The sequence below is a fragment of the Caloenas nicobarica genome, chromosome 10, assembly GCF_036013445.1.
Source record: "Caloenas nicobarica isolate bCalNic1 chromosome 10, bCalNic1.hap1, whole genome shotgun sequence".
In the NCBI taxonomy this organism is placed as follows: Eukaryota; Metazoa; Chordata; class Aves; order Columbiformes; family Columbidae; genus Caloenas; species Caloenas nicobarica.
The window spans coordinates 5,596,784-5,617,967 of record NC_088254.1 but is presented as its reverse complement, the minus strand read 5'-3'; the positions used below and the strand labels follow the sequence as shown (position 1 = coordinate 5,617,967).

The window sequence follows — 21,184 nt, the reverse complement described above, 5'->3', positions numbered from 1 at the left end:
GCTAAGAGAGCAGCAGCTACAACGGAGCCCCTGAAAGGAGGCAGAGCAGTGCAGTTATCTAGAAATAAGTTAAGAAAACAGGCTGGAGCTCGTTTTCATGTAATTCTCCTCTTTACTTGTGGTGCTCTTCCTCAAGGGCAGCGCGAGAGGCAGGTTGCCGCAGCATCCGCAAAGGTGGCAGGACGGTGTCACTGCCCCAAGACCAAGAGGACGGAGAGCACGCGGAAGGGGGTGAAGGACAGCCTGACGCCCCGCTGCTCCAGCGGCAGGCGGCCCCCTGCAGCCGGCCGCTCCAGGAGGTCGCAGCTGGGGAAAAAAGCAGTGGGTGAGGCCGAAGCGAGCGATCTCCATCCCCACAGGCGCCCTGCCCTCCAGCACAGACTTACAGCATCGCCTCCTTCACGGGGAGGGAGGTCTGGAGCCAGGCGACAACCGTGCTGCCGTGCGCCTCGTACAGCCGAACCACCACGGCGTCGGGTCTGTCCTCAGCCTTTGGGGCACAGCACAGACGGGAGCTCAGACACGTGAGACAAGCGCATCCTACCCCACACCTTGGGGTACGGCCTGCCCCCCCACCCAATCGCAGGGGAAAGAGCAAACCACGCTTAACAACAACCGCTTAACACTGCTGCCCCGGGGACTTGCCTGCTTGAGCGCCTCCAGCACGACGGCAGGTGAGCTGACGGAAAAGGCGCTCCAGGCCAGGCACTGCGCAGAGCTGGCCGGCACCGCGTGGAGAGGGAAATTCAAGTTGTAGGCACGCTGGATCACACCGGCGTCCTGGAAGGAACCTGTAACACCAGAACCCTGAGCCAGCAGCCAGAGGTGTGCTCACCACGAGGCTCACCAGAGCATCCTCCACCCCGAGAGGACTCAGCTCTGCCCAGCGCTCACCCCGGTGAGGCATCACGGCGTAGGTGAACTGGTGGTGCCCGATGTCTGCCGTGGCATCGGGGGACTTGGGTGCTCTCAGCCTAAAGGTGACAAGAGGAAGGTGAGGATGGTGTCTCGGCAGCACCCTCCCTCAGCTCAAGCCTGACACTGCCCCTCTGTCACCCGCTCCAAGGCCAGGGGAGCACTGTGGCAAGACAACTGCCTCCCTCTGCTACCCTGAGACTGGGCCCAGAGGTGGAAGACAACATGCTGCTGGTTTCTGGCAACAGCAAACACAGCCTGAACAAGGTGTCTCAGATGTTAAAATAAACCTTTGAAGGGTCTTTTCCTGTGAAATTTGTGGCTGATGGAGTCAAACTGCAGAAGAATTACTTACTGCAAGTGTGGATCTGATCTCTCCCGAGTTATCTATGAGCATAACTCACAGTAATTACATTATCTTAGTCGATTGTAATTAGGTCAGTCAAAGTTCTCAGATGCTACTCAAACTAATACCAGACTACTTCCTTATTAACAATAAATCACAATTTAGGACCAGGCGTTGCCTTGACTTCCCAGAGACACCTCAGAAGGTGCAATGACTGCTGCAGCTCCACCCTCACCCCAACCCAGCTCACAGCGAGAGGCTGAGGACGTTCCCGTGGGCCGATGCCCCGTATTTGCAGTCGTTCAGCAGTGCCACCCCGAAGCCGTGCTCAGAGACATCCAGCCACTTGTGAGCCCACACCTGCAGGAGGGACCGACGGACACATTCACCATAGAGAGGGAGCGCCTGGGAGCAAGCGCAGCCCCACCAGACCCCCGTTTCCCCTCACCTCAAATCGAGCCCAGTCCCAGGACGTGTTCCAGTGCGTTGGCCGCTGCAGGTGCCCAAACTGGATCTCGTATGTGGCGTTTGTGCTCCGGACCTGCACGGGGAACTCCACCTTCAGGAACTTGTGAGCCTCCTTCCACTCAACCTAAATGTGGTAACAGCAGGACATCACCATGGGGGCTGACAGGCAGAGGCTGAACTTGTCCTTCCCCACTGCGCAGCAGCCAGCTCGCGCCCAGGCCATACTGGGTACAATAAAACCACACTTAGAATCTGAACACAGATGAACTGGTGAGTTTCTTCTCCACCCTTGTCCTTCAGGAGCCCCACCCTCAGGCTGCCTTCCCCATAGGCAGTGGAGGGCTCCAGGGAAGGAAACAGAAGGAGAAATATAATTCAGCGGTGAGGTTCAGCTCCCCATGGCCCTGCCTGCACGGCACAGGTGTCCATACCACGCCGGCCAAACCTGGGTCAGGAAGCGCAGGTACGGGGACGTGGCGTCCAGGATGATCTCCTGGGTTAAGGTGCTGCTTTCCCCAACCCGCAGAGAGAAGCTCGCACTTCCCCGCAGGCCCCCAGCCAGGGTGATCTCCAGAGGCTTCAGGAGCATCGTCACTGGTTTCCTAGAGAAAGGGATAAAAGGTAAAGCTGGTCTCAGCCTGGTAGATCCAGGTTCTCAAAGCCCAGTCCAGCCGCAGACACAGCAGGCACTCGCTTCTCCAGCATGAATGCGGTTACAGGTTTCGTCATGGCTTCGGCTGATGGGAAGGCAAGAACCTCAGAGCAAAGACAAAATCCAAGTGCACTGCTCCTCTAGCCTACCTGGTTTCCAAGTGATAATCCATCACGTCCCAGGCATCCCAGTACAGAGGAACATCATCAAAGAGTGCAAACTGGTTGGCACAGCAGCCATCTGGGAGTGACTCTCTGGAACAAGGTGGAACAGAGAAAGAGCAGCGTGAGAATACCTTGCAGTGGTGAAGGGCTTACAGTGAGAAGACCCAAGAGAGGTTTGAGGAGCCTGGTTCCAGGAACCAGGTGAGGGACAGACCTTTGGGAGTCCAGCAGCCGAAGCGAGGTCAGGCGCCCCATCACATCCAGGCAGACTGCAATCACCCCATTCTCCATGGCAATGGAGCCGTCCTCCTGTGGGGAACAGATGGAAAGAGATGTCACAGACCTCACCTGCGGGAGCGGAGTGCTCCAGTTGCAAATCCAGCGTGCGGACTTGCTGTGTGCTGGATTCCCCGGATTTCTCCCCAGCCAGCCTGTGACACCGTGTACACGATCTGAGGACAGCTGTCCTTTTGCTCACCTGTCTCCTCACTGCCACAGGCTGGGCGGGCAGCACCGGCTCCCTCACTATAGCGTAGCCCATGCTGGGGACTGTCACCAGAGCTGGAAAGCAGAGAGGTTCTGTTCTGATAGCTTCCCCGGGCACACCGTGCTGCCCTGCTGCTCCCACATCAGACCTTCCACCTCCTTTCATACCCTCCTCTTCTTCATCCACAGTTCAGGGACGACTTGAAGTGCAATCAGCCCCAAGGAGCAATTTTACAAGTCAGCAAACCCTCCCCAGGGCACGAAAGGCAGAGTATTTCTTTGCTAGCTGTCTCTGCCTCCATAAGAAATTCTGATACGCAAGTTGCCCCCCAGTTAGACATACCTAACGTCTCTGTTCCGGCTGGCCCGCTCCTGGCGATCACCTCAGTCCGTTCCCAGGGCAAAGTGTTCAACACGAGGGTGCTCTCGGCGCTCCCAGCCTCGGGCTGAAGCAGGTCCCCACACAAGGACCGCACAGCTTCCTCCTGCAGCCCAGCGCCAGCCCTGCGGATCTCTGAGCACATAAAAAGCCCTGAGTTGGATCTTGTCTTTGCCCCACAGCACCTGGCAGCCCAGGACTGAAACCCCTGCAGCCCCCCGGGCAGGACGTTCTCTGAGCCAGAGTCCCTGCTCACCTGCGTAGTATCGCAGAGCATCCTCAACCACGAGCTGGATACAGCTGCCTGGCAAAACATCGTGGAACTGGTTGAGCAGCAATAACCTAGAAAAGAAACAGAAATTCAGGTGAGGAAGCAGAGGAGAGCACCAGAATTGTTCTGGCTTACCGAGCCCTGTTTGCGAGACAGACAGACTTAATAACTGTTCCTTATGCTCTTGTTAGCAAATGAGAAGGGAAAACTCAAGACAAAAGGAGTTTTTCCATAGCACCTTAGGACTTGTCAACTGTCATCTCGTAAACCACAACCATGCAGAATAAGAGCTAATTTTTTTAATTCCTCGGGGCTACTAGATATATTATTGCACAAGTTCAGACAAGTCAAAACTGGCGAGGAATAAGCTTAGGTCGGAAATTAAGATTCCAGCCAGCAGAAGCAGTGAGGCTTTGGAGCTCTCTCCCACCAGGAGGATCAGGTAAAGCAGTGAAATGTGGTTTGCAGCCCTGAGCAGCTTATGGAAGGGGTCCCTACTGCCCACACCAGTGTGGTCCGACTGGTCCAGGCTAATTTGGGCGCAGTGACAGCACGGATTTCTAACCAGGCTCAGGGACAGGGAGCTGTCGGGGCTGGGGAGCGGTCCCCCAGGAGCACCCAGCTCTCACGCCGCAGCCCCCAGCCCTCACCACACCCTGCGCCGGTGCCACCGGTGCCCCCGCCGCCCGCACCTCCAGAGCCGCTGCAGCTGGCTGGCAGGATACTGGAACGCGCCGCCCCGCGCCAGAGCCAAGGAGCTCAGTACTTCAACGTCGTGGAGTATCCGCTCGCACTCCCGATTCCCCTTCTTTATCTGGTGTCAAAGCAAGGAGAGAAGGAAGATGCTTAGGAAATCGGCCACTAGGAGAGGATCTCTCACACCAGCAGCAGAAGCCCAGATCCAGAGTCAGAAGGTTGGTTATTTGTAGGTGTCATGAGTTTGCCATTACCAGCAATTTATTTTTTGTCACAGAACAAGTTGAAAGCCCCAGCACGGGACACAGAGCTTCCCCTGTCTCTGTTCTCACCTTCCTCCGACTCTTCACCCAAGCTCTGCAACTACCTGCTGAAGTGGAGGACATGGCAGCTATTGCCCAAGGGGCCTTGCCCTGTCCAGGCTTCCTTCTCACCCTGTGAGGAAAGTCTGATGGCAGAGCTGCCTTTTGGAGTCCTGGCTACACAAGTTGCTCCCACTGCTGAGATCTAAAGGGCACTGCCCAAACTCTGGAGCCACCGGAGCAGTGAGGAGAACCGAGAACAGCCACCTTCCCTGGGGTGACCACTGTCCCCGTCCCGTGGGCGCAGTCACCTGGGCCTGGGTGGTGTAGGTGCCGTTGTGCAGCTCGAGGAAGAGCTCTCCCACCCAGGTGCACAGCTGCGACGACTCCTTCTCCAGGATGGAAAAGAGTCGGTCGGGAGTGGAGATCTGAACCCTGCGGGAGACAGGCAGAAGCGGCGGTGAGCCTGTGACACAGATAATGGTGCATCCACACCAGAAACGTGACAGCCCTGGAACCGAGGCCTCAGAAACGCAAACATGACCACACACACTCTTCCCCTCAACCTCCCCTTCTCTTCTCCTACCCCACGCTGCTCTTGCTGCTTGCCACGGAGATGTGGACATTCCCCAGGCAGGGACTGACCTTGGCAGCCCGTCTGTGTCACTCATTCTCTTCATCCTGTCCAGCATCTTCTGCGTGGGGCCTCCTCCTCCATCGCCAAAGCCAAAGAGGAAAGCGCTGTGGTTCACACGTCCTTTGTCCTTGTTGTTCTTCACTGTTTTCAGCACCTGGAAAGAATTTTGGACAGGTGCAATTCCCTGGTGCCCAGCCCCAGCTCCCGCAGCTCCACACAAGAAAGCCAGGTCACCCTCTGGGGTGCCAAGCCCAACCCTGCCCCTCTTCCCCAGCCCAAGCTGCCAAAATCAGGCAGGGACACATCTCAGGGGCAGGTAACTGACTGCCAGGCACCCAGAGAGCCTTTGTCCAGCAATGGCACCAGCTATCCCGCTCCCTTCCCAGGCTGTGCCCTCTCCTTGGAGCCTCAGATCCGGCCCCGAGGGGCTGGCGCTGCCCCTCACGGCAGGGCTGGCACCCGCGCTCACCTCCTCCACTCGCCCGTGCATCCCGTACGAGTCACCAGGGGGGAAATGGGTCAGGACTCGGGATCCATCGATGCCTTCCCAGAAAAAGGTGTGATGCTGGAGGCGAGCCAAAGGAAAGTGTGCTGTCTCGTACAGCTTCCCTGTACCACACGGCGCTGAGATGCTAAAGCACAGCCCCGTTGTTCCCAGGACTTCCCAAAAGGAAATCTCTGGTCCTGCCGCTACCAGGAAGATAAATTCACCCTCGGGTCAGCGTTTCAAGGCTCCCACACTCACGTCCCACGCAAACGTGTGTGGAAGGCACACTTCAACCACATCAGCACAGAACTCATGCACTAAAAGCCCACGTTTCCTCACAAGCCCTGTCAAACACATCAAGTCCAGCACCTTTGTCACCAGGGAAGTGCGATGGTGACAGGCACCTCTGAGCGCCTTGAGGATTCAGACTGGGCCTTCACTTTCTCTCCACGGGGTTGCAGGATGCCTGGGCAGATCAGTGCAAGGACACGGCTGCACAAGGATGAGGACTGCCACAGGGGCAGGGGACAGCAGAGGAGAGGCTGGCCTGGCTTTGCTGCCTGCTAGACCTGCCTGCAAGTCACAGCTTACCATCTGGCAGCAGAGGGAATTTGTAGGCCCAGGGGCGCAGCTGGGATCTCTAACCATGTCCCTCCTCTCTCCTAAAGCCTGACAGAACATTGGTACCACCATAAACTGGTGGCTTCTGGTAGAAGAGCCTGTGTCGGCTGAGCTAGACTGGCCTGACCTGTGGAACAGACAGGTCCAGCCCTGCAGACACTCCAGCAACCGCGAGTCCATCCCTGGGGAGGAAGGGAAGCACAGCTCACCGGGAAGGTGTTCACCAGGTTCCAGCTGAGCTTCTGCGTGAGGAACCGTCGGATCCCACAGCCACGCATCAGCTGGGGCAGCTGGGCCGAGTACCCAAACGTGTCCGGCAGCCAGAACTGGGAGCAGAGGTGACAGCAGCAGAGGGAGAGAGACACACCTGAGTCACACTGGCCACAAATCACAGCCTGAGCTCGAGGGGGGTTTCTTGGTAGTCAGCTTCTGAGCCCTTCTTGTAGAGGGCGCTGAAGATGTGCTAGACAAGGAGGACTTCTAGAGACCTGCCAGGAACCTACAGGCAACATAACCATGGCCTAGGCCTGTGCTAACGGCCATGATACACAGGGGATTAGATATTTACTCATCACAGCTTAAGCTGCAAAAAACAGGCCAATGCGAGGCACCTGCACACCATAATCTGGAGAACCAGGGAGAAACCCTCATGCACAGCGAGAGGTGGAAGGAGACGATGTGCAAGGCAAGCGTGCCGGCCAAGAGCAAGTACCTCTGAGCAGATCCGTCCAAACTGCTGCTGGAAGAACCGCTGTCCCTGGAGGAACTGCCGCACCATGGACTCCCCGCTGGGCAGGTTCCCGTCCTGCGGGACAGCACAGGGAGTGTTGCGAGGGGGATCTTGCGAGCACCCCACTGGCACCCCCGGCACCCTGTCTCAGCAGATCCCGGCGCAGGGACGGCGCCAGGCTCACCGCGCTCCTCACCATTTCCACCCAGGTGCCTCCGACAGGAACGAACTGCCCCTTCGCCACAAAGTCCTGGATCTGCGCGTAGAGCCCGGGGTAGCAGCTCCGCACCCACTCGAACTGCTGCGCCTGCCGGAGCACAGAGGTCAGCCCCGGCTTCCACCGCACCGCTCCACAGACATCCCTCCTCCCTGCAACTGCGCAGGACGCTCCCAGTCACCCCCCGCCGTCTCATTTTGAGTCGTGCTGGAGAAGCAACGAGCCGCAAGCAGCAGGAGAGCTCTCAGCAGGAGCTTGCTCACCTGGGAGCAGGCGAAGGTGAGCTCCGGGTTGCTCTCCATCAGATGGACCACCGTGACCCAGCTCCGAGCGCACTTACGGATGGTCTCCTCATATGGCCACAGCCAGGCTGCATGGAGAGACACATGTCCCACCATGGTTATTACCCAGCACAAGTTCCTCTGTGCTGCCTTTCACACATCAACTGGGGAAAATGCTAGAGCCAAATGCTGTCCTTTGCCTAAGCGCCTGACAGCCTGAGGCGTCCAACTCTCGGTTCTCCTGCTGCCTTTCTGTTGAGATCGAACCCCCTCCAGGGACTGCAAGTCAAGGGGTGAAGTCCAACAGGTGGAAGGCAATGGTCTGTAATTCACTCCTCATCATCAGCCCCACCAGTGCTCCAAATGATACAGCCAGCCACACGTTCCCCTGCCCCGGTGACAGAGCAGCTGTACGGCAGCACAGAGGCCCCTTTCCCTGCCCTCGGGGCACGGCACCCAGAACCTGGAGCCCACGGGCACCCAGAACCTGGAGCCCAAGGGCAGCACACCCTGGCCTGCGGCTCAGCAGAGAGGGAACGCCGTGCTGCTCTCACCAGAGTCGATGTGGCAGTGACCCACGGCATGGATGGTGTGCTGGCTCTCGCCGTTCCTCTGGCTGAAGATGGCCGCAGCCAGGTCACGGGCGGCAGGAAAGGTGGACGGGTCCGTAACGTCACATACGTTGACCATCTGATTGGCAGTGTACAGCGCCTGGAAACTCCGCTGGTTTTCCTCCCCGAGGAGCTGGGGTTGGGAGTGATAACAGCTTAACCTGGAGCTCAGCACATCCTCTGGCTCCGAGCAACTCTCTGTACCAGCTTGGACACCACCTGCCCCAGGGTGAACCTGCTACCACCTTCCAACACCTGACTCTGCCAGTGGTGCCAGGTAAACACCATGTTCCTGCTTCATAGACACAACTTTAGGTCTTTGCTCATGTGCCTTCTAAAGCCAGGTTAAACATAAGCCCATCCCAGGGGGCTCTGGTCTAATAGATCCTGCCTTGGAGCAGAAAGTGGACAAGAAAACCATCTGTGGCCTCTCTCTGTTCAGTTTTCTCTTACTCTAGACAACACCAGCTGTGCCAAAGCAACAGGAGTAAACATTTGCTACTCCAGGGCCTGCTGGTGGGAGGAGATAAATCATGGGATGGTGGGAGAAGGAGATAAAATGAAGTTGTGGAAGGAGGTGGAAAGGGTGAGAGAAGGGAAGAGAACGAGCTCACAGACCTGGGCCATGTCTAGCAGTATTTCCAGATCCACCAGCAGTTCATAGACGTCCCTGTTGAAGACGACCAGCTCAGCCTTGCTCAGGGTGAACCTCCTGTCAGGGTCTGGAGGGGCGATCATGCTGCCCTTGCCGGCCCCAAAGAGACCATTGCAGGCCAGCTCCACGTACAGCGTCAGACTGGAGAGCAAAAGGAAACCATCAGGGAGCAGATCACAAGCAAGCGGCCGGGAAAGTCCATTCCCCTCCCATGGACAATGGACAGAGCTCCCGAATGCCAGATACTTCTCAGAGCACCTGGATGCAGACACAGACCTTTCACCCTGGCCTCTTGGCTTCAAACACCCCCGCAGTGGCAGGGGCTCTGGCCAGGCTGACCACCCACCTGTGAGGCTCCATCTCTTTGAGGCTCCTTGTCAGGATGTAGCTGGTTTTCTCGCCTTCCTTAGTCAAACCCTGCAAGGGACGATGGCACAGTCAACACGTGTCTTCAGAGGTCTGTGACAGAGGGCTGATGGGCAGGACATGTCCGGCTGGATGGAAGGGACGGGTATCATGTGCCGCGGGACAATCCTTCCCACCGGGACAACCGGCATGGAAGCTGGTGCTGCCCCAGCAGTAACTCAAACCCTGTGACAAACCCACATGGTCACCTGCACCATCCCACCACCCCAAAGCAGGACTGAAGTTGACACGTGTGACAAGAGTCTGTCCCACCATTCTTGTCTATCCTTATTCCAAGATCGATTTGCTAATGCCTAAGCAAGGGATTTTCAGCTGTTGATGGTTTGCAGACCATAATTTTAACTCCTGGTGGGGATCAACCTCTAGAAAACCAACTCAAACCTACCACCAGCAGGCTTGCCTTTCTGGGCAGGACTCTGGAACTAGACCACTGACTGACTGCAGCCTGACAACTCCCACCCCACGCATCAGACTTCACAAACACCGCCCTTCTCTGCATAGCAGAGTATTTAAAGACAGCTCTCTTATTGCCTCAGAGATTGCCACTTGGGGCTAAACAACTCTACAACTACATAAGCTCCTTCGTTTTTTCTTCGTGATCCCTCTGTCTACACCTCCAATTGTTCTTGGTTCTCTCTTGTTGGTCCACGTTATTTTATGCCTCCCAACACACGTAGGCATCCCTCTGAAGAGCGCATGACAAACGAGAAGGGGTTTCTTCTACTGCCCCACTGCCGAGGGGCTACAGGAGATAACCACTCCCTGCGTAGCAGAGCACCTGGCACAGGTGGCACATCCCTGCTCCACGTCTCCTTACCTGGACAGGCTGGGCATCTCGCCACACCATGCCCTCCCCATCGCTCTCCCAGACAAAGTGCACTTCCCGCCCTGCCCATGCCGGGGGGATGCTCAGCTCCACCTTAAACCAGCACGTCTCCCACCTGGAAGAGAGCAGGCAGCAACCTCAGCCCACCCCAAAACCTTCTCCGGAGGGCATCCGCATTCTCTCAGAGCCTCCATGGAAAAATCAGAGCTGGGACAGCACACAAGTTCAATGTGATTTGAATGCAGCAATGCAACGTGTTGGTACGGGGAGCTTGTGAGGATTCACGCACACGAGTGACACCGAAGGCGCGAGCTCCAGCCCCACCGCGCTCACGGTGCCACCGACCCCTGGTACTCACGTGGGCCCGAACGAGTCCCCCACTTTGGCCGGGCTGAACTTCTGCCCGACGGCCTCATCGTAGGGGATGCGGCGCGAGGTCTGGAAGCAGGAGAGCGACGCTGGGGGACAGCGATCCCCGAAGAGCCTGTGGTTGGGACAGTGGGGACACTGTTAGTGAACCGGTCCCACAGGGACCACCCCGGGCGGGGGGGACAGAGACCACCCCGGGCGGGGGGGGGGGACAGAGACCACCCCGGGGCGGGGGGGGACAGAGACCACCCCGGGGCGGGGGGGGACAGAGACCACCCGGGGCGGGGGGGGACAGAGACCACCCCGGGCGGGGGGGGACAGAGACCACCCGGGGCGGGGGGGGGACAGAGACCACCCCGGGCGGGGGGGGGGACAGAGACCACCCCGGGCGGGGGGGGACAGAGACCACCCCGGGCGGGGGGGGGACAGAGACCACCCCGGGCGGGGGGGGGACAGAGACCACCCCGCCTTCCCAGCGCGGCTGCATCATGCCGCTGCCACTTTGTACCCTGGTATTAACAGCATTAACGGCAGAGCCGTGATTTAGAGCCGTGATTTGCCGCGGGGAAGGGGCGCGTCGGAGCCGCCCCAGCAGCGCCCCGCCGCAGCCCCGAGGAGGGCTGGGGCAGAAGTGACAGTGCCCGCGGCGGCCAGAGCTCCGCGTGTCCGCTTCGTGCGCGGAGCCCCCGAGCCCGGGCTGGCAGCGGCACCGGGGCAGCCGCGTCCCCGCAACGGGGACACCCCGGCAGCCGGCCCGGGCGCGGCGCAGCCCGCCTGCAGCCAGCGCCCCGGGAGGGCCCGCGGAGGCGGAGCGGGGCGGCCCCGCCGCCCACCTGCCCCGCAGGTTGCAGTCGGTGAAGTAGGTCTCGGAGAGGAACTTCTGCACCCGCTCCAGCGCCGTGCGCCTGTGCTTGGGGGCGGCCATGCTGCGGCCCCGCTGCGCGCTGCGCATGCGCAGCCCCGCCGCGCCCACCGCCGTGTGCGGCGCATGCCCGGGCCGGAGGTTCGGGCCCCGGCCGCTCCGCTTCCCGCCCGGCGCGGGGACACCGTGCGGGGGCTGCAGGGCTGCCCTGGGGTGTCCCCGGGTGCGAGGCCCTCGCCCTGCCTTTATGGAACGGCCTCATCCCGAGGCCACGTTAGTCGCTCTCACAGCTTCAGGAGAAAAAGAAACACTAATTATTACCTCCAGCCACAGCAAAACACATTATAGTAACTTAACTGGAAACCAGAGGCAGAACCCGAGCAGAGGGGTCTTCTCTCGCTCGGTCCCTTGGCCTAAGCAATTCTCCACCCCCCCTCTCATCCTCCCTACCCCATTTCCCTCAGAAGTGCCCCAAAATGTCATCGTGTGTGATCGGGAAGGAAGAAGAATCTGTAACACAGTGATTAGCCCTGATATTTTAATGGAAATACTGCACTACAGTCAAGTTTACAACATTTGTATCGAAATCACATGGATCGTGGGCTGAGGATCACGTTACAGACTACAAAAAGAAAAAAAAAAGGCAAGTTCAAATAAAAAAAAGAAGAAAAAAAAAATCTCTGCTATTGTACAGGCTGGGAGCAGAGCTGGGATGTTGGGAGGGCAGCCCCGGGGTCCCCCCAGCCCCCCGGGACCTGCAGGCATGGATGCCTGGGACAAGACACCCACCAAGCAGCAGCAGCTGTTACTTCCAAGATGGTCAAAAAAATATAAATCATCCAAGACTTTCACTTCCGGATCACCTTAAGCATACAACAGGAAAAATCCAGGGGAAATAGCAAGTGAGGGAGCAGGTGTGAAACCTTTGGAACGAAGAAGACACGCAAGAGCCCCTTCCTGCCCGGTTGCAGCAAAGGAGGAGAAACGGGTCATTTATTGCTGGCAAAATACATTCCCGTTGGGCTCTTCCCTCTCTCCATCAGAGGCTCCCGGTCAGGATCTGCACCTTGGCTGCCGACGGGCAGCGGCCCCTCGGGGCTGCAGTTCCCCCCTCCCCAGCTCCCTGCCTCCCAGAGCTAGGAGGAGACCTATTTAGAGGAAAAAAAACCCTAAAAACCAAAATAAATCCCCCGGGAGAGGTTTAAGCAGCGGCAAAGCCCTGCTTGCAGCTCCCTGCAGGGAGGACAGAAGCCGTTTGGGTGCTCAGGTCTGGCAGCAATTGTGCAAGGAAAGCCGCCTCCTTTGAGGAGGAGAGACAGCGCGGTTGTGTCTGTCGGAGCGTACGAAGTCCCTGCCGACTTCTTTTTTAAAAATCAGAGTCTTCCCCCCTGCGTTTTAAATATCTGCCAGCGCTAAACTTCTATACTTAAAAAAATATATATCCCATATGTGGATTTCCTTAGTGAAACACACTGAGACCCAGCCCAGCCCCTCACCCTTCTCTTGCACACACGCACCGCACACGAACACACACGCAGAGCAGCTCCATCCAATACTGGCTTGGTACTTCATGTGATGTTTTCTCCAATACTGAGAGGGAAAAACAAAGCAAACCAACAAAACATCAGCACAATCAACCCCAGCAAAGTAGCTCAGCAACACTTCCCAAAAGTGAAGGTCCTTGGAGCTGGAAGACAAGATGGGTAAAAATTACCCACCAGGAAAAGCAAAAATTAAAAAAAAAATATATATATACACAATATATTTATATATGCTTATACCTCAGTTGTGTTAACCGCAGAACACGCACGCTGCCTCTGCTTTTTCCTCTCAGGTTGTGAAGCCGATCATATAAAATGGTGGGATGCACCCTCCCATCCCCCTTCCCCATCCCAAAAGCTGCGTGCTGCCCGGTGCCTTTCAGACCAGGAACGGGGGCGTGGGTGAGCGAGTGTCTTCCTCCAGTTAAGAACAAAGACATTATTTTTATTTACAAAAAAAGGAGAAAAAAGTTTCCACACAAAAGCACTACAATGATAACTCCCTTTGGTAAAAAGTGTAATAAATGTCTCCGGTCGGTCTGTCTGTTGGTACTAATTTCTTAAGCCACCTGGTACTATGGTACACAAGAAGCTAGTACAGTTATGCTAGCACATCAAGCATACTTCCTTTAATAAAAAACAAAAACAAAACAAAAAAGGAAAAAAAAAAAATCGACAATTTGTACATTTATTTACAAAAAAGGAGGGGAACATGTTAAAATCGTGTTGTTCTCTGTTGTGTGTGTGTACGTACATGTGTGTGAAAAGCTGGTGCATGGCACTAGGAGAGACTAGTAAACAAGCAGGTACAAAAAAGAAAAAAAAAAAAAAGAAAAAAAGAAAAAAATTAACAGTTCCACTGGCACTAGAAAGGACAGACCGATCTGCACGGGGTGAGTCCAGCCTGGGAGGGAGGCGAGAGGAGCCCAGGGTCCGCTCCGGGAGGTGCCGCCGAGCTGCCCCCGGCGCTGGCAACTGCCTCGGGGAAGGAGAATCTGGTGGCGACAGGCACCTGGGGATGTGGGGACAGATCCGGCGGTGGAGAGCCTCCGGTTCTCTTCCCTCGCCGCTCAGAGTCAAAGCCTCAGTGCTGCTGGTGTGTACGAGCTCATGGTGTCTCTCTGGGATGGCTCAGTTCAGAGAAGGGTCCTCCCCGCGCTTCGGGGACGCGAGCCCAAGTCCAAGGGCCAGCGGTCCCAGCCGGGACCTGTGTGTCCCCGCAGGGAATCCCGCTGGTGACAGTTGTACCAGCCACACACTAGTCAAGTGGCCACGTTACGCAGATACACAGTGAGGGGAGAAAGGCATCTTCCTCCTTTCCTTGATGGGCGCACACACACACACCTCTCCTGGGCTCTTCCCTCGCCCCGGGTTTTGTTGATTTTTTTTTTGTTTGTTTTGTTTTGTTTTTTATGGTGTCTTGAATATTGTGCCGTATTTGACGCGGTACTTGTTAATGCTGACAAAGTGCAGGGTCTCTGTGTCACAGGTGGTGGTGCAGGGCACCAAGCCCTCCAAGCCTTCGCCCATCAGCCACTTGTTTGTCTCGGCTGCCATTTCACGGGGCACATGCTCCTTGGTCCATTTGTCCACCCAGGCCTGGAACCGCTGGTGCAGTCGTTTGCTCACTCTTTCGTGGGACTATGGAAATAGGAAGAGGTGTTAAATAAAGGCCCCCAAATTGCAGCATTACGTGGTCAACGCAACCGAGAGGATCGACAACCAGAGGGAACTTACAACACAGATACCGAGAGAGGAAAAGCTCCGATAAAGTCCCCTGGTCACCTCTCCCCACCAGGCCCTTCAGGAGCAGCGGGCCCCAGGCACCGCCAGCTGCCCACCCCAGGCCTCCTGCTCGCTCCTACCTGCTGAGCTCGCAGCAGAGCGGTCCTCCTGTACATGTAATCCTCCGATTTGATCACGTACACCATCTTATAGGAGTTCAGTTTGAATTTACACTCCAGCTTGTCCAAGCTCTCCACATTCTCCATGGACTTCTTACTGTTCCCCTCCTTCCCTTCCTTCTCCTGCTGCTCCCGGCCACGCTGACACTTGCGGATCCGCCTCAGATTCCTGCAAACCAGACAGCCCCTCTTGGAATTAGTGCTCACTGGACAGAGCTGGTGGATCCGTGCTGGCCCCTCAAAAGCCTGGCCAACGGCTTGGAGCACAAGCCCTCGCCCTCTCTGCCACCTGCGGACATTGCCACCTGGAGAGCAGGAGCCTGGGGAGACCCACAGGCTTTTAGGACAAACGCCACCCTGTCAGGGTAATTTCTTCTGTCACAGCATTAAAACACAGGCAAGACTGACCGCCCAGCGCTGTGACGGAGCGCAGCCGCTCTGTCCTCCTCTACGGCCAGATCCTGCCCATCGGGCAGGGTTCCCAGCCCAGCCTGGTCGCTCACCTCGGCAGGAAGACGGGTTTCTGGGCCAGGTGCTCCCGGAGCTCAGGAGAGGTAGAATCAGAGTTGACGTACCGCTCCACATAGTCCGACCAGCGCTGCAAACAAGCACAGAGCACAGATCAGCCGCTGCCTTCCCACCAAACAACGCGAGGTGGTTAAGGAGGCTAAGCTGGAAGTTATACAGATGAACATAAGGTCACTTTTGAAGGCTCCATGCATCTTAACCCCCAAAAGGCAGGTATGACATTTCTCTATATGGTTTTGAGGGTTTTCTAATACAAAATAAACCAAGAAGGATTTGCCTGCTCTCATCACTAAAAGCTCTGCAGCATGTCCTTGATGTTTCTTTATCTTGTGCTAACCACAACAACAGACAAGCAGACACCCTCAACCAGTGCACCCCTGACCATCAGGGTGAGCTCTCTGGACAAGCTGCTCTTACCTCTGCTTCCACTGGGTCATCAGAGTTCTCCTCTTCTGTGTCCAGCAGTTCAATGGTTAACTGAACTTGACCTCTGCTCTGGATGAACATCAGCTATAAAGAAAAGCCAGGACAGACTTCAGTAAAAAGTTTCAAATAAAAAAAGGGAGAATGAAACAAATTGGCACCATTTTAAGTGAAAAAACTGCTTCCCACATGCCTGACAGCAAAGGGAAAACACCAGCCAAATTGCACAGTCTTTGAGGAAGAGAAAAATTATAAAGCTTTCTGAAAATCTTTCTTTTGTTTTTGGAGTGGTGTGGGTCCTTAAGCCCCCCAAATAAGTTGGAGGGCAAGGGAAGAGAGATTATACACGCAGGTTTTTATCCAAAGTACTTTACTTGCCCAGAAAGTGCCTGACCACTTCCTGCACCTTAGGCGAAGGACGTATGGATTTGATTAGCCCAGTGCACCAGGTCTATTCAGCAATGTATGCAGTCAGCAATGATTTAATGCCCTGTCAGTATTAGCAGATCTCCCCACAGTTGAGAAAGGCTGAGGCACAAGAGAAATGGGAGAGTTTGAGCTAACAAATTAAAAGCAGTGAATATGATACAACTCAAAGACACTGTGAAGCACGAAGGCGACTCATTGCTGTTCCAGGAAATATATTTCTCCTTGAAACGTCATTTCTGAGGGGCCCTTACAGAAACATTAACCTTTGTGCCAAAAGCTGGGGACAAGCCACTAAAACTCTCAACTTTCAGAGCTACAGAAAGTGCTCAGGGCTCTTGGGTGCCCAAACAAGGCTCCTTTTTGAAAGGACTGGTGCCTCTCCTTTCTGAAAAGGCATCCCCCTCACTGCTTGCTGCAGTTTGCAGTCCGGCTTTACCTTGAAACAGTTCTCCTCAGACATGAGCTGCTCAGCTTTGCGCTGGTACGCGGCCTCCAGGAGAGTACGAGAAGACTGGGAAGCGAGAAGACCTCCCGTTGCTCCGTTGCTGTTCTCCGACAAGTAGAGGTCTGTTACCTGCACACAGATCTCATCGCTCACTATGTGCTGGAGCTGCAAAAGGGAAGAGCAGAACAGAAATGAACAAAGATGTAGCCATGGGTTTAAGCACAAGCAAAACAAAAAAAAAAGGCTGAAAAAGCAAGTTTAAGGCTACATTTTTAGTAATGTCTTCTAGTTGCAGAAGATCTCTGCTGCTATGTTAAAAAAAACCAATAAAAAACCAAAACCCCACAGTATCTTCAAAAAGATTAGCAGGGGGCAAAGTACAGCTACTCAGGAGAAAAACTCCGGGCAGGGAACATCCTGATGGGCAGCAGGGGAGGAAGGGCTGGAGCACCGTGACACAGAATGTCCCCTCCTCAGCAAGGGGCTGCTGCGTCTGACAAGAGAGGTGGGAGATTTAGTATCGAATCCTTGTTTTGTACAAGTTTAAAAATCAAAAGTTGCTCAACCGTCTTTTGAATTCGGTTAACCTCTGGACTGAAGGGCTTGTGAAAAGCAGCTCTTGCCTTCGGAAGGGGGAGAGGCCTTTCAAGCCATTCCACGTCTAGCCCCTTGTGTCTGTTTTTGTTCTTTATGCTGGAGAAAGGCACATGAAGAATCTTTCCCTTGGTCACACATGCTTCCTACCAGCCCAGTAAAAGGACTAGGGTTTAACAGCCAAAATGAGCTGCTCAAATGGCCAAATAAAAAGAGACAAAGCTTTTCAGAAAAGGCATGCGCTGCTTCTGTAGCACTGCTGAAAAGGAAAGAAATAATTACAATGTCATTTAATTCTTTTTCAAAGTTAAAGCAATATTAGCTCTGGAGATGCTCTGAAGTTGACTATTTATATCCTAAAACTTCTGGAAAACAAACAGAGAACTCTTCTCATAGACAGGATATTCTCCATAATTTAAATACCTCAGAAATTAGCTTTTATCCCGTCTCTTTACATCAGGGTTAGAGCTGGGTTAAAAGACACCCGGCTTTTACCTGCTTACCCCTGAATTCCCCACCTAGGTGTACGACACTACTCCTCCAGCATGGGCCCGGGCACCCTCTGCAGCAAACAACCCAGCTACTTTCTGTACCCCAGGCCACCCACCCTTCAGCCTTTGCCAACAGTCACCTGTCGAACGATGCTCTGGATCAGCTTGTCCATGGTAAAGGCGATGTAGGCATGAATGGTGAACATTTCACGCAAGGAGTCCTCGTACTGCGACGAGTCCATGTTCCCGTCCAGGAGGTTGCGCACCATGTCCAGGAAGGCCGGGTAATAATCCTCAACATCAATGTCCACTGCAACAAGAGAGAACGGGAGCAATGAACACCCCATCCCCAGGAAGGGTTCCTTTGAGTTCTGGTCCTCAGACTACCCAGTCAAGCTGGAGAGTTACTGGAACAGGCTTGAGTTTGTCTTTTATAGACATTTAAGTGAGTCCTTTTAAGGCCATGGGTGCTTTCATAATCTCTTGCTTTCTAGCTCTAGCCTCCTCCATGAGGTCTGTATTTCTGAAAGACTTTTTAAAAAGCTTTTAGTTAGGGAACGCAAGGATGCTTTAGATATGCAGGTATAAAATAAAAGTTGTTGCATATTACGATTCTGCAATTTGAGTCCCACGTACTCCACACCTCTTCATCCCTTCCCTCAATTCGATGCTGCCCAGTGATAATAAAACCTCCCCAGCTCCCATCAGAAATCACTCACTGGGCTCCTTCAGTCGCAGCTGGATGGCAGGACTGTCGCTCTTGTCTCGCTTTATCCCCAGCACTTCCCTCTCCCACTCCCTTTCCCGCGTCTCCTCTTCGATCTGCCGCTCGGCCTGGGTGCAGATCCTCAGCAGCCGCAAGCACAGGATCTGGTGCAGCCGCATGAAGATGTACCAGTTGCTGTTCACGTAGAAGAGGTTGTAGACCTCATCCATGCCCCGCAGCTTCTGGGCCGTCGTGTTGTTGAACATCAGCTTGGTTTTGGGAGGACTGCCCCCAACACCGTTGTGCTTTTTTGCAGCCCCAGTAGCTTCATCCACATCCATTTCCTCTTCTTCCTCCTCTTCCACATCTGAGAGTTCCCCTCGCTGAGCAAACAGCAGGTCTGGAATGAAGTGATACATGATCTGCTTGATTTTGTACTTGTCCTCCTTCTGGATTCCCGTCTGCCGCTTCACGTGGTGGATGATGAGAGAGGCGGCATCTTCCAGGATCTGCTTGTCTTCATAGGCCAGGGATAGGTGCGGGCCTGTGGGGACTCCAGCATTGTCTTCTGAAGCCTGCTCTTGCCTCTAGAAACAAGAAACACAGCACAAACATGAGTCCCAAACACCACCTCTCCTCACTCAAGAGCCTTTAGGAAGCTCTGACAGGGGTGCAGGCTTCCTGTCATTGAGTGGTAAGGAATGGGAACTGAAACTGCACTTGCAAACTACATAAGCTTGAGGGAAGGAAACTGTTGGTGACCATCCTACCTCATCATAGATGCTTTCAATCTCATTGAGGAGACTCTTTGACCTCAGGACCTTGGTATCATTCTGCTTGAAGTTGATGCCCTGGTGATCCAAGGATTTCAGGTAATACTTCTCATTCTGCTCTCGCCAGACTTTATTAAATCCTCTCTGGGCTTCTCGCCACTCTTCCTCCTTCATCTTTAACCTTGGATCAAGAAAACAACACTGAGCTAAGAGGTCTCCTCTGAGCATATAAGCAGGGTGGGGAAACTGCGACCCTGCAGGTGTCCTGGGCAAGGCTGTTCTCCCCAGTTCCCAGAACCCTGAGACACAGGAGTGACAGCCCCACAGAGATGAGAGGTGGCTGGGGAAGAGTATCTCCTGCTGACACATCTCCTGGAGCTTCCCCAAGGAGCGGCAGCAGCATCCACTCCGTTTTTGTGACTGAAGAAAAGGAGGGTGACAAAAGAAACGGAACTGGGAATCTGAGATTAACACAGCCACTGCAGTCCGAGCTCATGGTCACGGACACCGTGAGATTTGGAAAGAGATCAAATTTAGCCCTGGATCAATCCACACAATAGTTTCTTCATCTTACACACGATGCTGACACCAGGGAAGAAATTGGGTTTAAGAGGAGACAACAAAAGCTCGATGTCCCTACAGCTGAGCTGGTAAGGCTTTTGTGCCATAAGGGTAATTCCCCTGAATTACCCGACTATTCTGAAGTACAGCAACCAACCAGAACATAAAATGCACTTCTTAAATTACAGCCTTGTGGAGGTCACACCCTTTATGGGCAGAAATTAGCTATTTTTACAGAAATCTGGATCACGTATGGTACGTTATCTGTCAGTAGAGCCCCCAGGGCAGGGTGCTAGAGCAGTCGGTACCTTTTCAGAACGATAGGAACAGCCACGGACGGGTTCTTCCGAAGTCCATCAATGATGTCGGCTGCTTTGTCAGCATATATCCGCTGGAGAGCCTTGCGGTGGATCACCTCCGAAGTGCCACCCAGCGTGTTGTCCAGCCGGAATTTGGCCTGCTCCTCGGCAGACAAGCGCGAGAGTTTCTTCTGGATTGCCTCGAGGACGCGGATCGTTGCCAGGTTGGTCTCCAAGACAACATCCAGCTGAAGCAAACAGTGAATTAGCCATCGTTGAATAGATAACACATAATACTTCACAGAGGCTAACATTTAAGTGACATGAAACAAGCAGCCATGCATGTTTAACAAGATGTTCTCAAGCGGTGGTTTCCATGTTCGGCTGCTCTCAAATAATCCAATTATATTTTATCTGCTACCTAGATAAAACTGTGTAAGAATTTAAAGGCTACCAGAACGATACTGTTCGGAAATTACATTTTCCACCTGGGAATAGAACACAATTGACAGTTACTCTACAAAAGGATGTGCTGAATCTGAGCGTATTCAGGTAATTGCCAAGCTAACTTCCATTTCAAGTAAAGATGTCAATCATTTAACTTCCTGAACGTATCGCTTTTCAGATTATTAGAGGGGAATGCATGTTTCTTGTGTGCTATGTGGGCAGTAAGAACAGAAAAGATGCGTTGATTATATGCTGGCCATTGAACAATTTCACCTGGAGCGGTGTGAACTAAGAGCTCAGCACAAAAAGCAAGGGGCAAGGGTGGTAGTTTGCAGCGAGATGTGGTTATGCAGCCACTGCTTCTTGCATTAAGAGATCACAAGCTTTTATGCAAAAAACAGGTGACAGACATATAATAAAAACAGATTCTAAGCAGTAGTATTAAAGATATAATTACATCAAGAGCGTTAATGGAATCCCAAGCTCTCAGAGACATGAATCAAGGAAAAACAATTTACCTCGAAACGCTCATCCTCACACCTGTAGATGTGCTCTTCATATTGTGTCTTTTTGGAGCTCACAAATGTGGAGTCTTCGGACCAGGATGGGAAGGAGACCCAGGTGTCATTCAAAACCTTTGAG

General features: G+C 54.2%; 2 protein-coding genes across 3 annotated transcripts in view; both read right to left on the bottom strand.

Moving 5' to 3' along the window:
• Positions 1–96: 96 nt before the first annotated feature.
• MAN2C1 (mannosidase alpha class 2C member 1) lies at positions 97–11,529 on the bottom strand. Of its 2 annotated transcripts, none has more exons than XM_065641817.1 (26): positions 11,373–11,529; positions 10,529–10,654; positions 10,162–10,285; positions 9,265–9,335; positions 8,882–9,059; positions 8,207–8,396; positions 7,635–7,741; positions 7,351–7,461; positions 7,137–7,229; positions 6,634–6,750; positions 5,786–5,881; positions 5,325–5,470; positions 4,991–5,114; positions 4,374–4,495; positions 3,667–3,752; positions 3,375–3,545; positions 3,024–3,106; positions 2,760–2,854; positions 2,531–2,635; positions 2,175–2,331; positions 1,710–1,853; positions 1,512–1,621; positions 895–974; positions 646–791; positions 387–490; positions 97–306 (listed from the first exon to the last, which is right to left on the bottom strand). In XM_065641817.1, exons 1-26 carry the CDS (start codon positions 11,489–11,491, stop codon positions 189–191), a joined length of 3,123 nt encoding a protein of 1,040 aa, XP_065497889.1. In that variant the 5' UTR covers positions 11,492–11,529; the 3' UTR covers positions 97–188. The 2 variants fall into 2 exon arrangements, with proteins under 2 accessions (XP_065497889.1, XP_065497890.1); XM_065641818.1 differs by having other exon boundaries at positions 7,351–7,455; positions 11,373–11,471.
• Positions 11,530–13,219: 1,690 nt separating this feature from the next.
• Positions 13,220–21,184, bottom strand: part of SIN3A (SIN3 transcription regulator family member A) — a 29,093-nt gene continuing 21,128 nt past the window's right edge. The window contains exons 12-21 of the mRNA XM_065641824.1: positions 21,061–21,177; positions 20,105–20,343; positions 19,233–19,416; positions 18,476–19,049; positions 17,897–18,066; positions 16,663–16,836; positions 15,792–15,884; positions 15,350–15,444; positions 14,808–15,015; positions 13,220–14,583 (exon numbers count right to left, since the gene is read on the bottom strand). Of these exons, the coding sequence (XP_065497896.1) occupies positions 14,353–14,583; positions 14,808–15,015; positions 15,350–15,444; positions 15,792–15,884; positions 16,663–16,836; positions 17,897–18,066; positions 18,476–19,049; positions 19,233–19,416; positions 20,105–20,343; positions 21,061–21,177 (2,085 nt within the window). The 3' untranslated portion in view covers positions 13,220–14,352. The remainder of the gene's footprint in view (positions 14,584–14,807; positions 15,016–15,349; positions 15,445–15,791; positions 15,885–16,662; positions 16,837–17,896; positions 18,067–18,475; positions 19,050–19,232; positions 19,417–20,104; positions 20,344–21,060; positions 21,178–21,184) is intronic.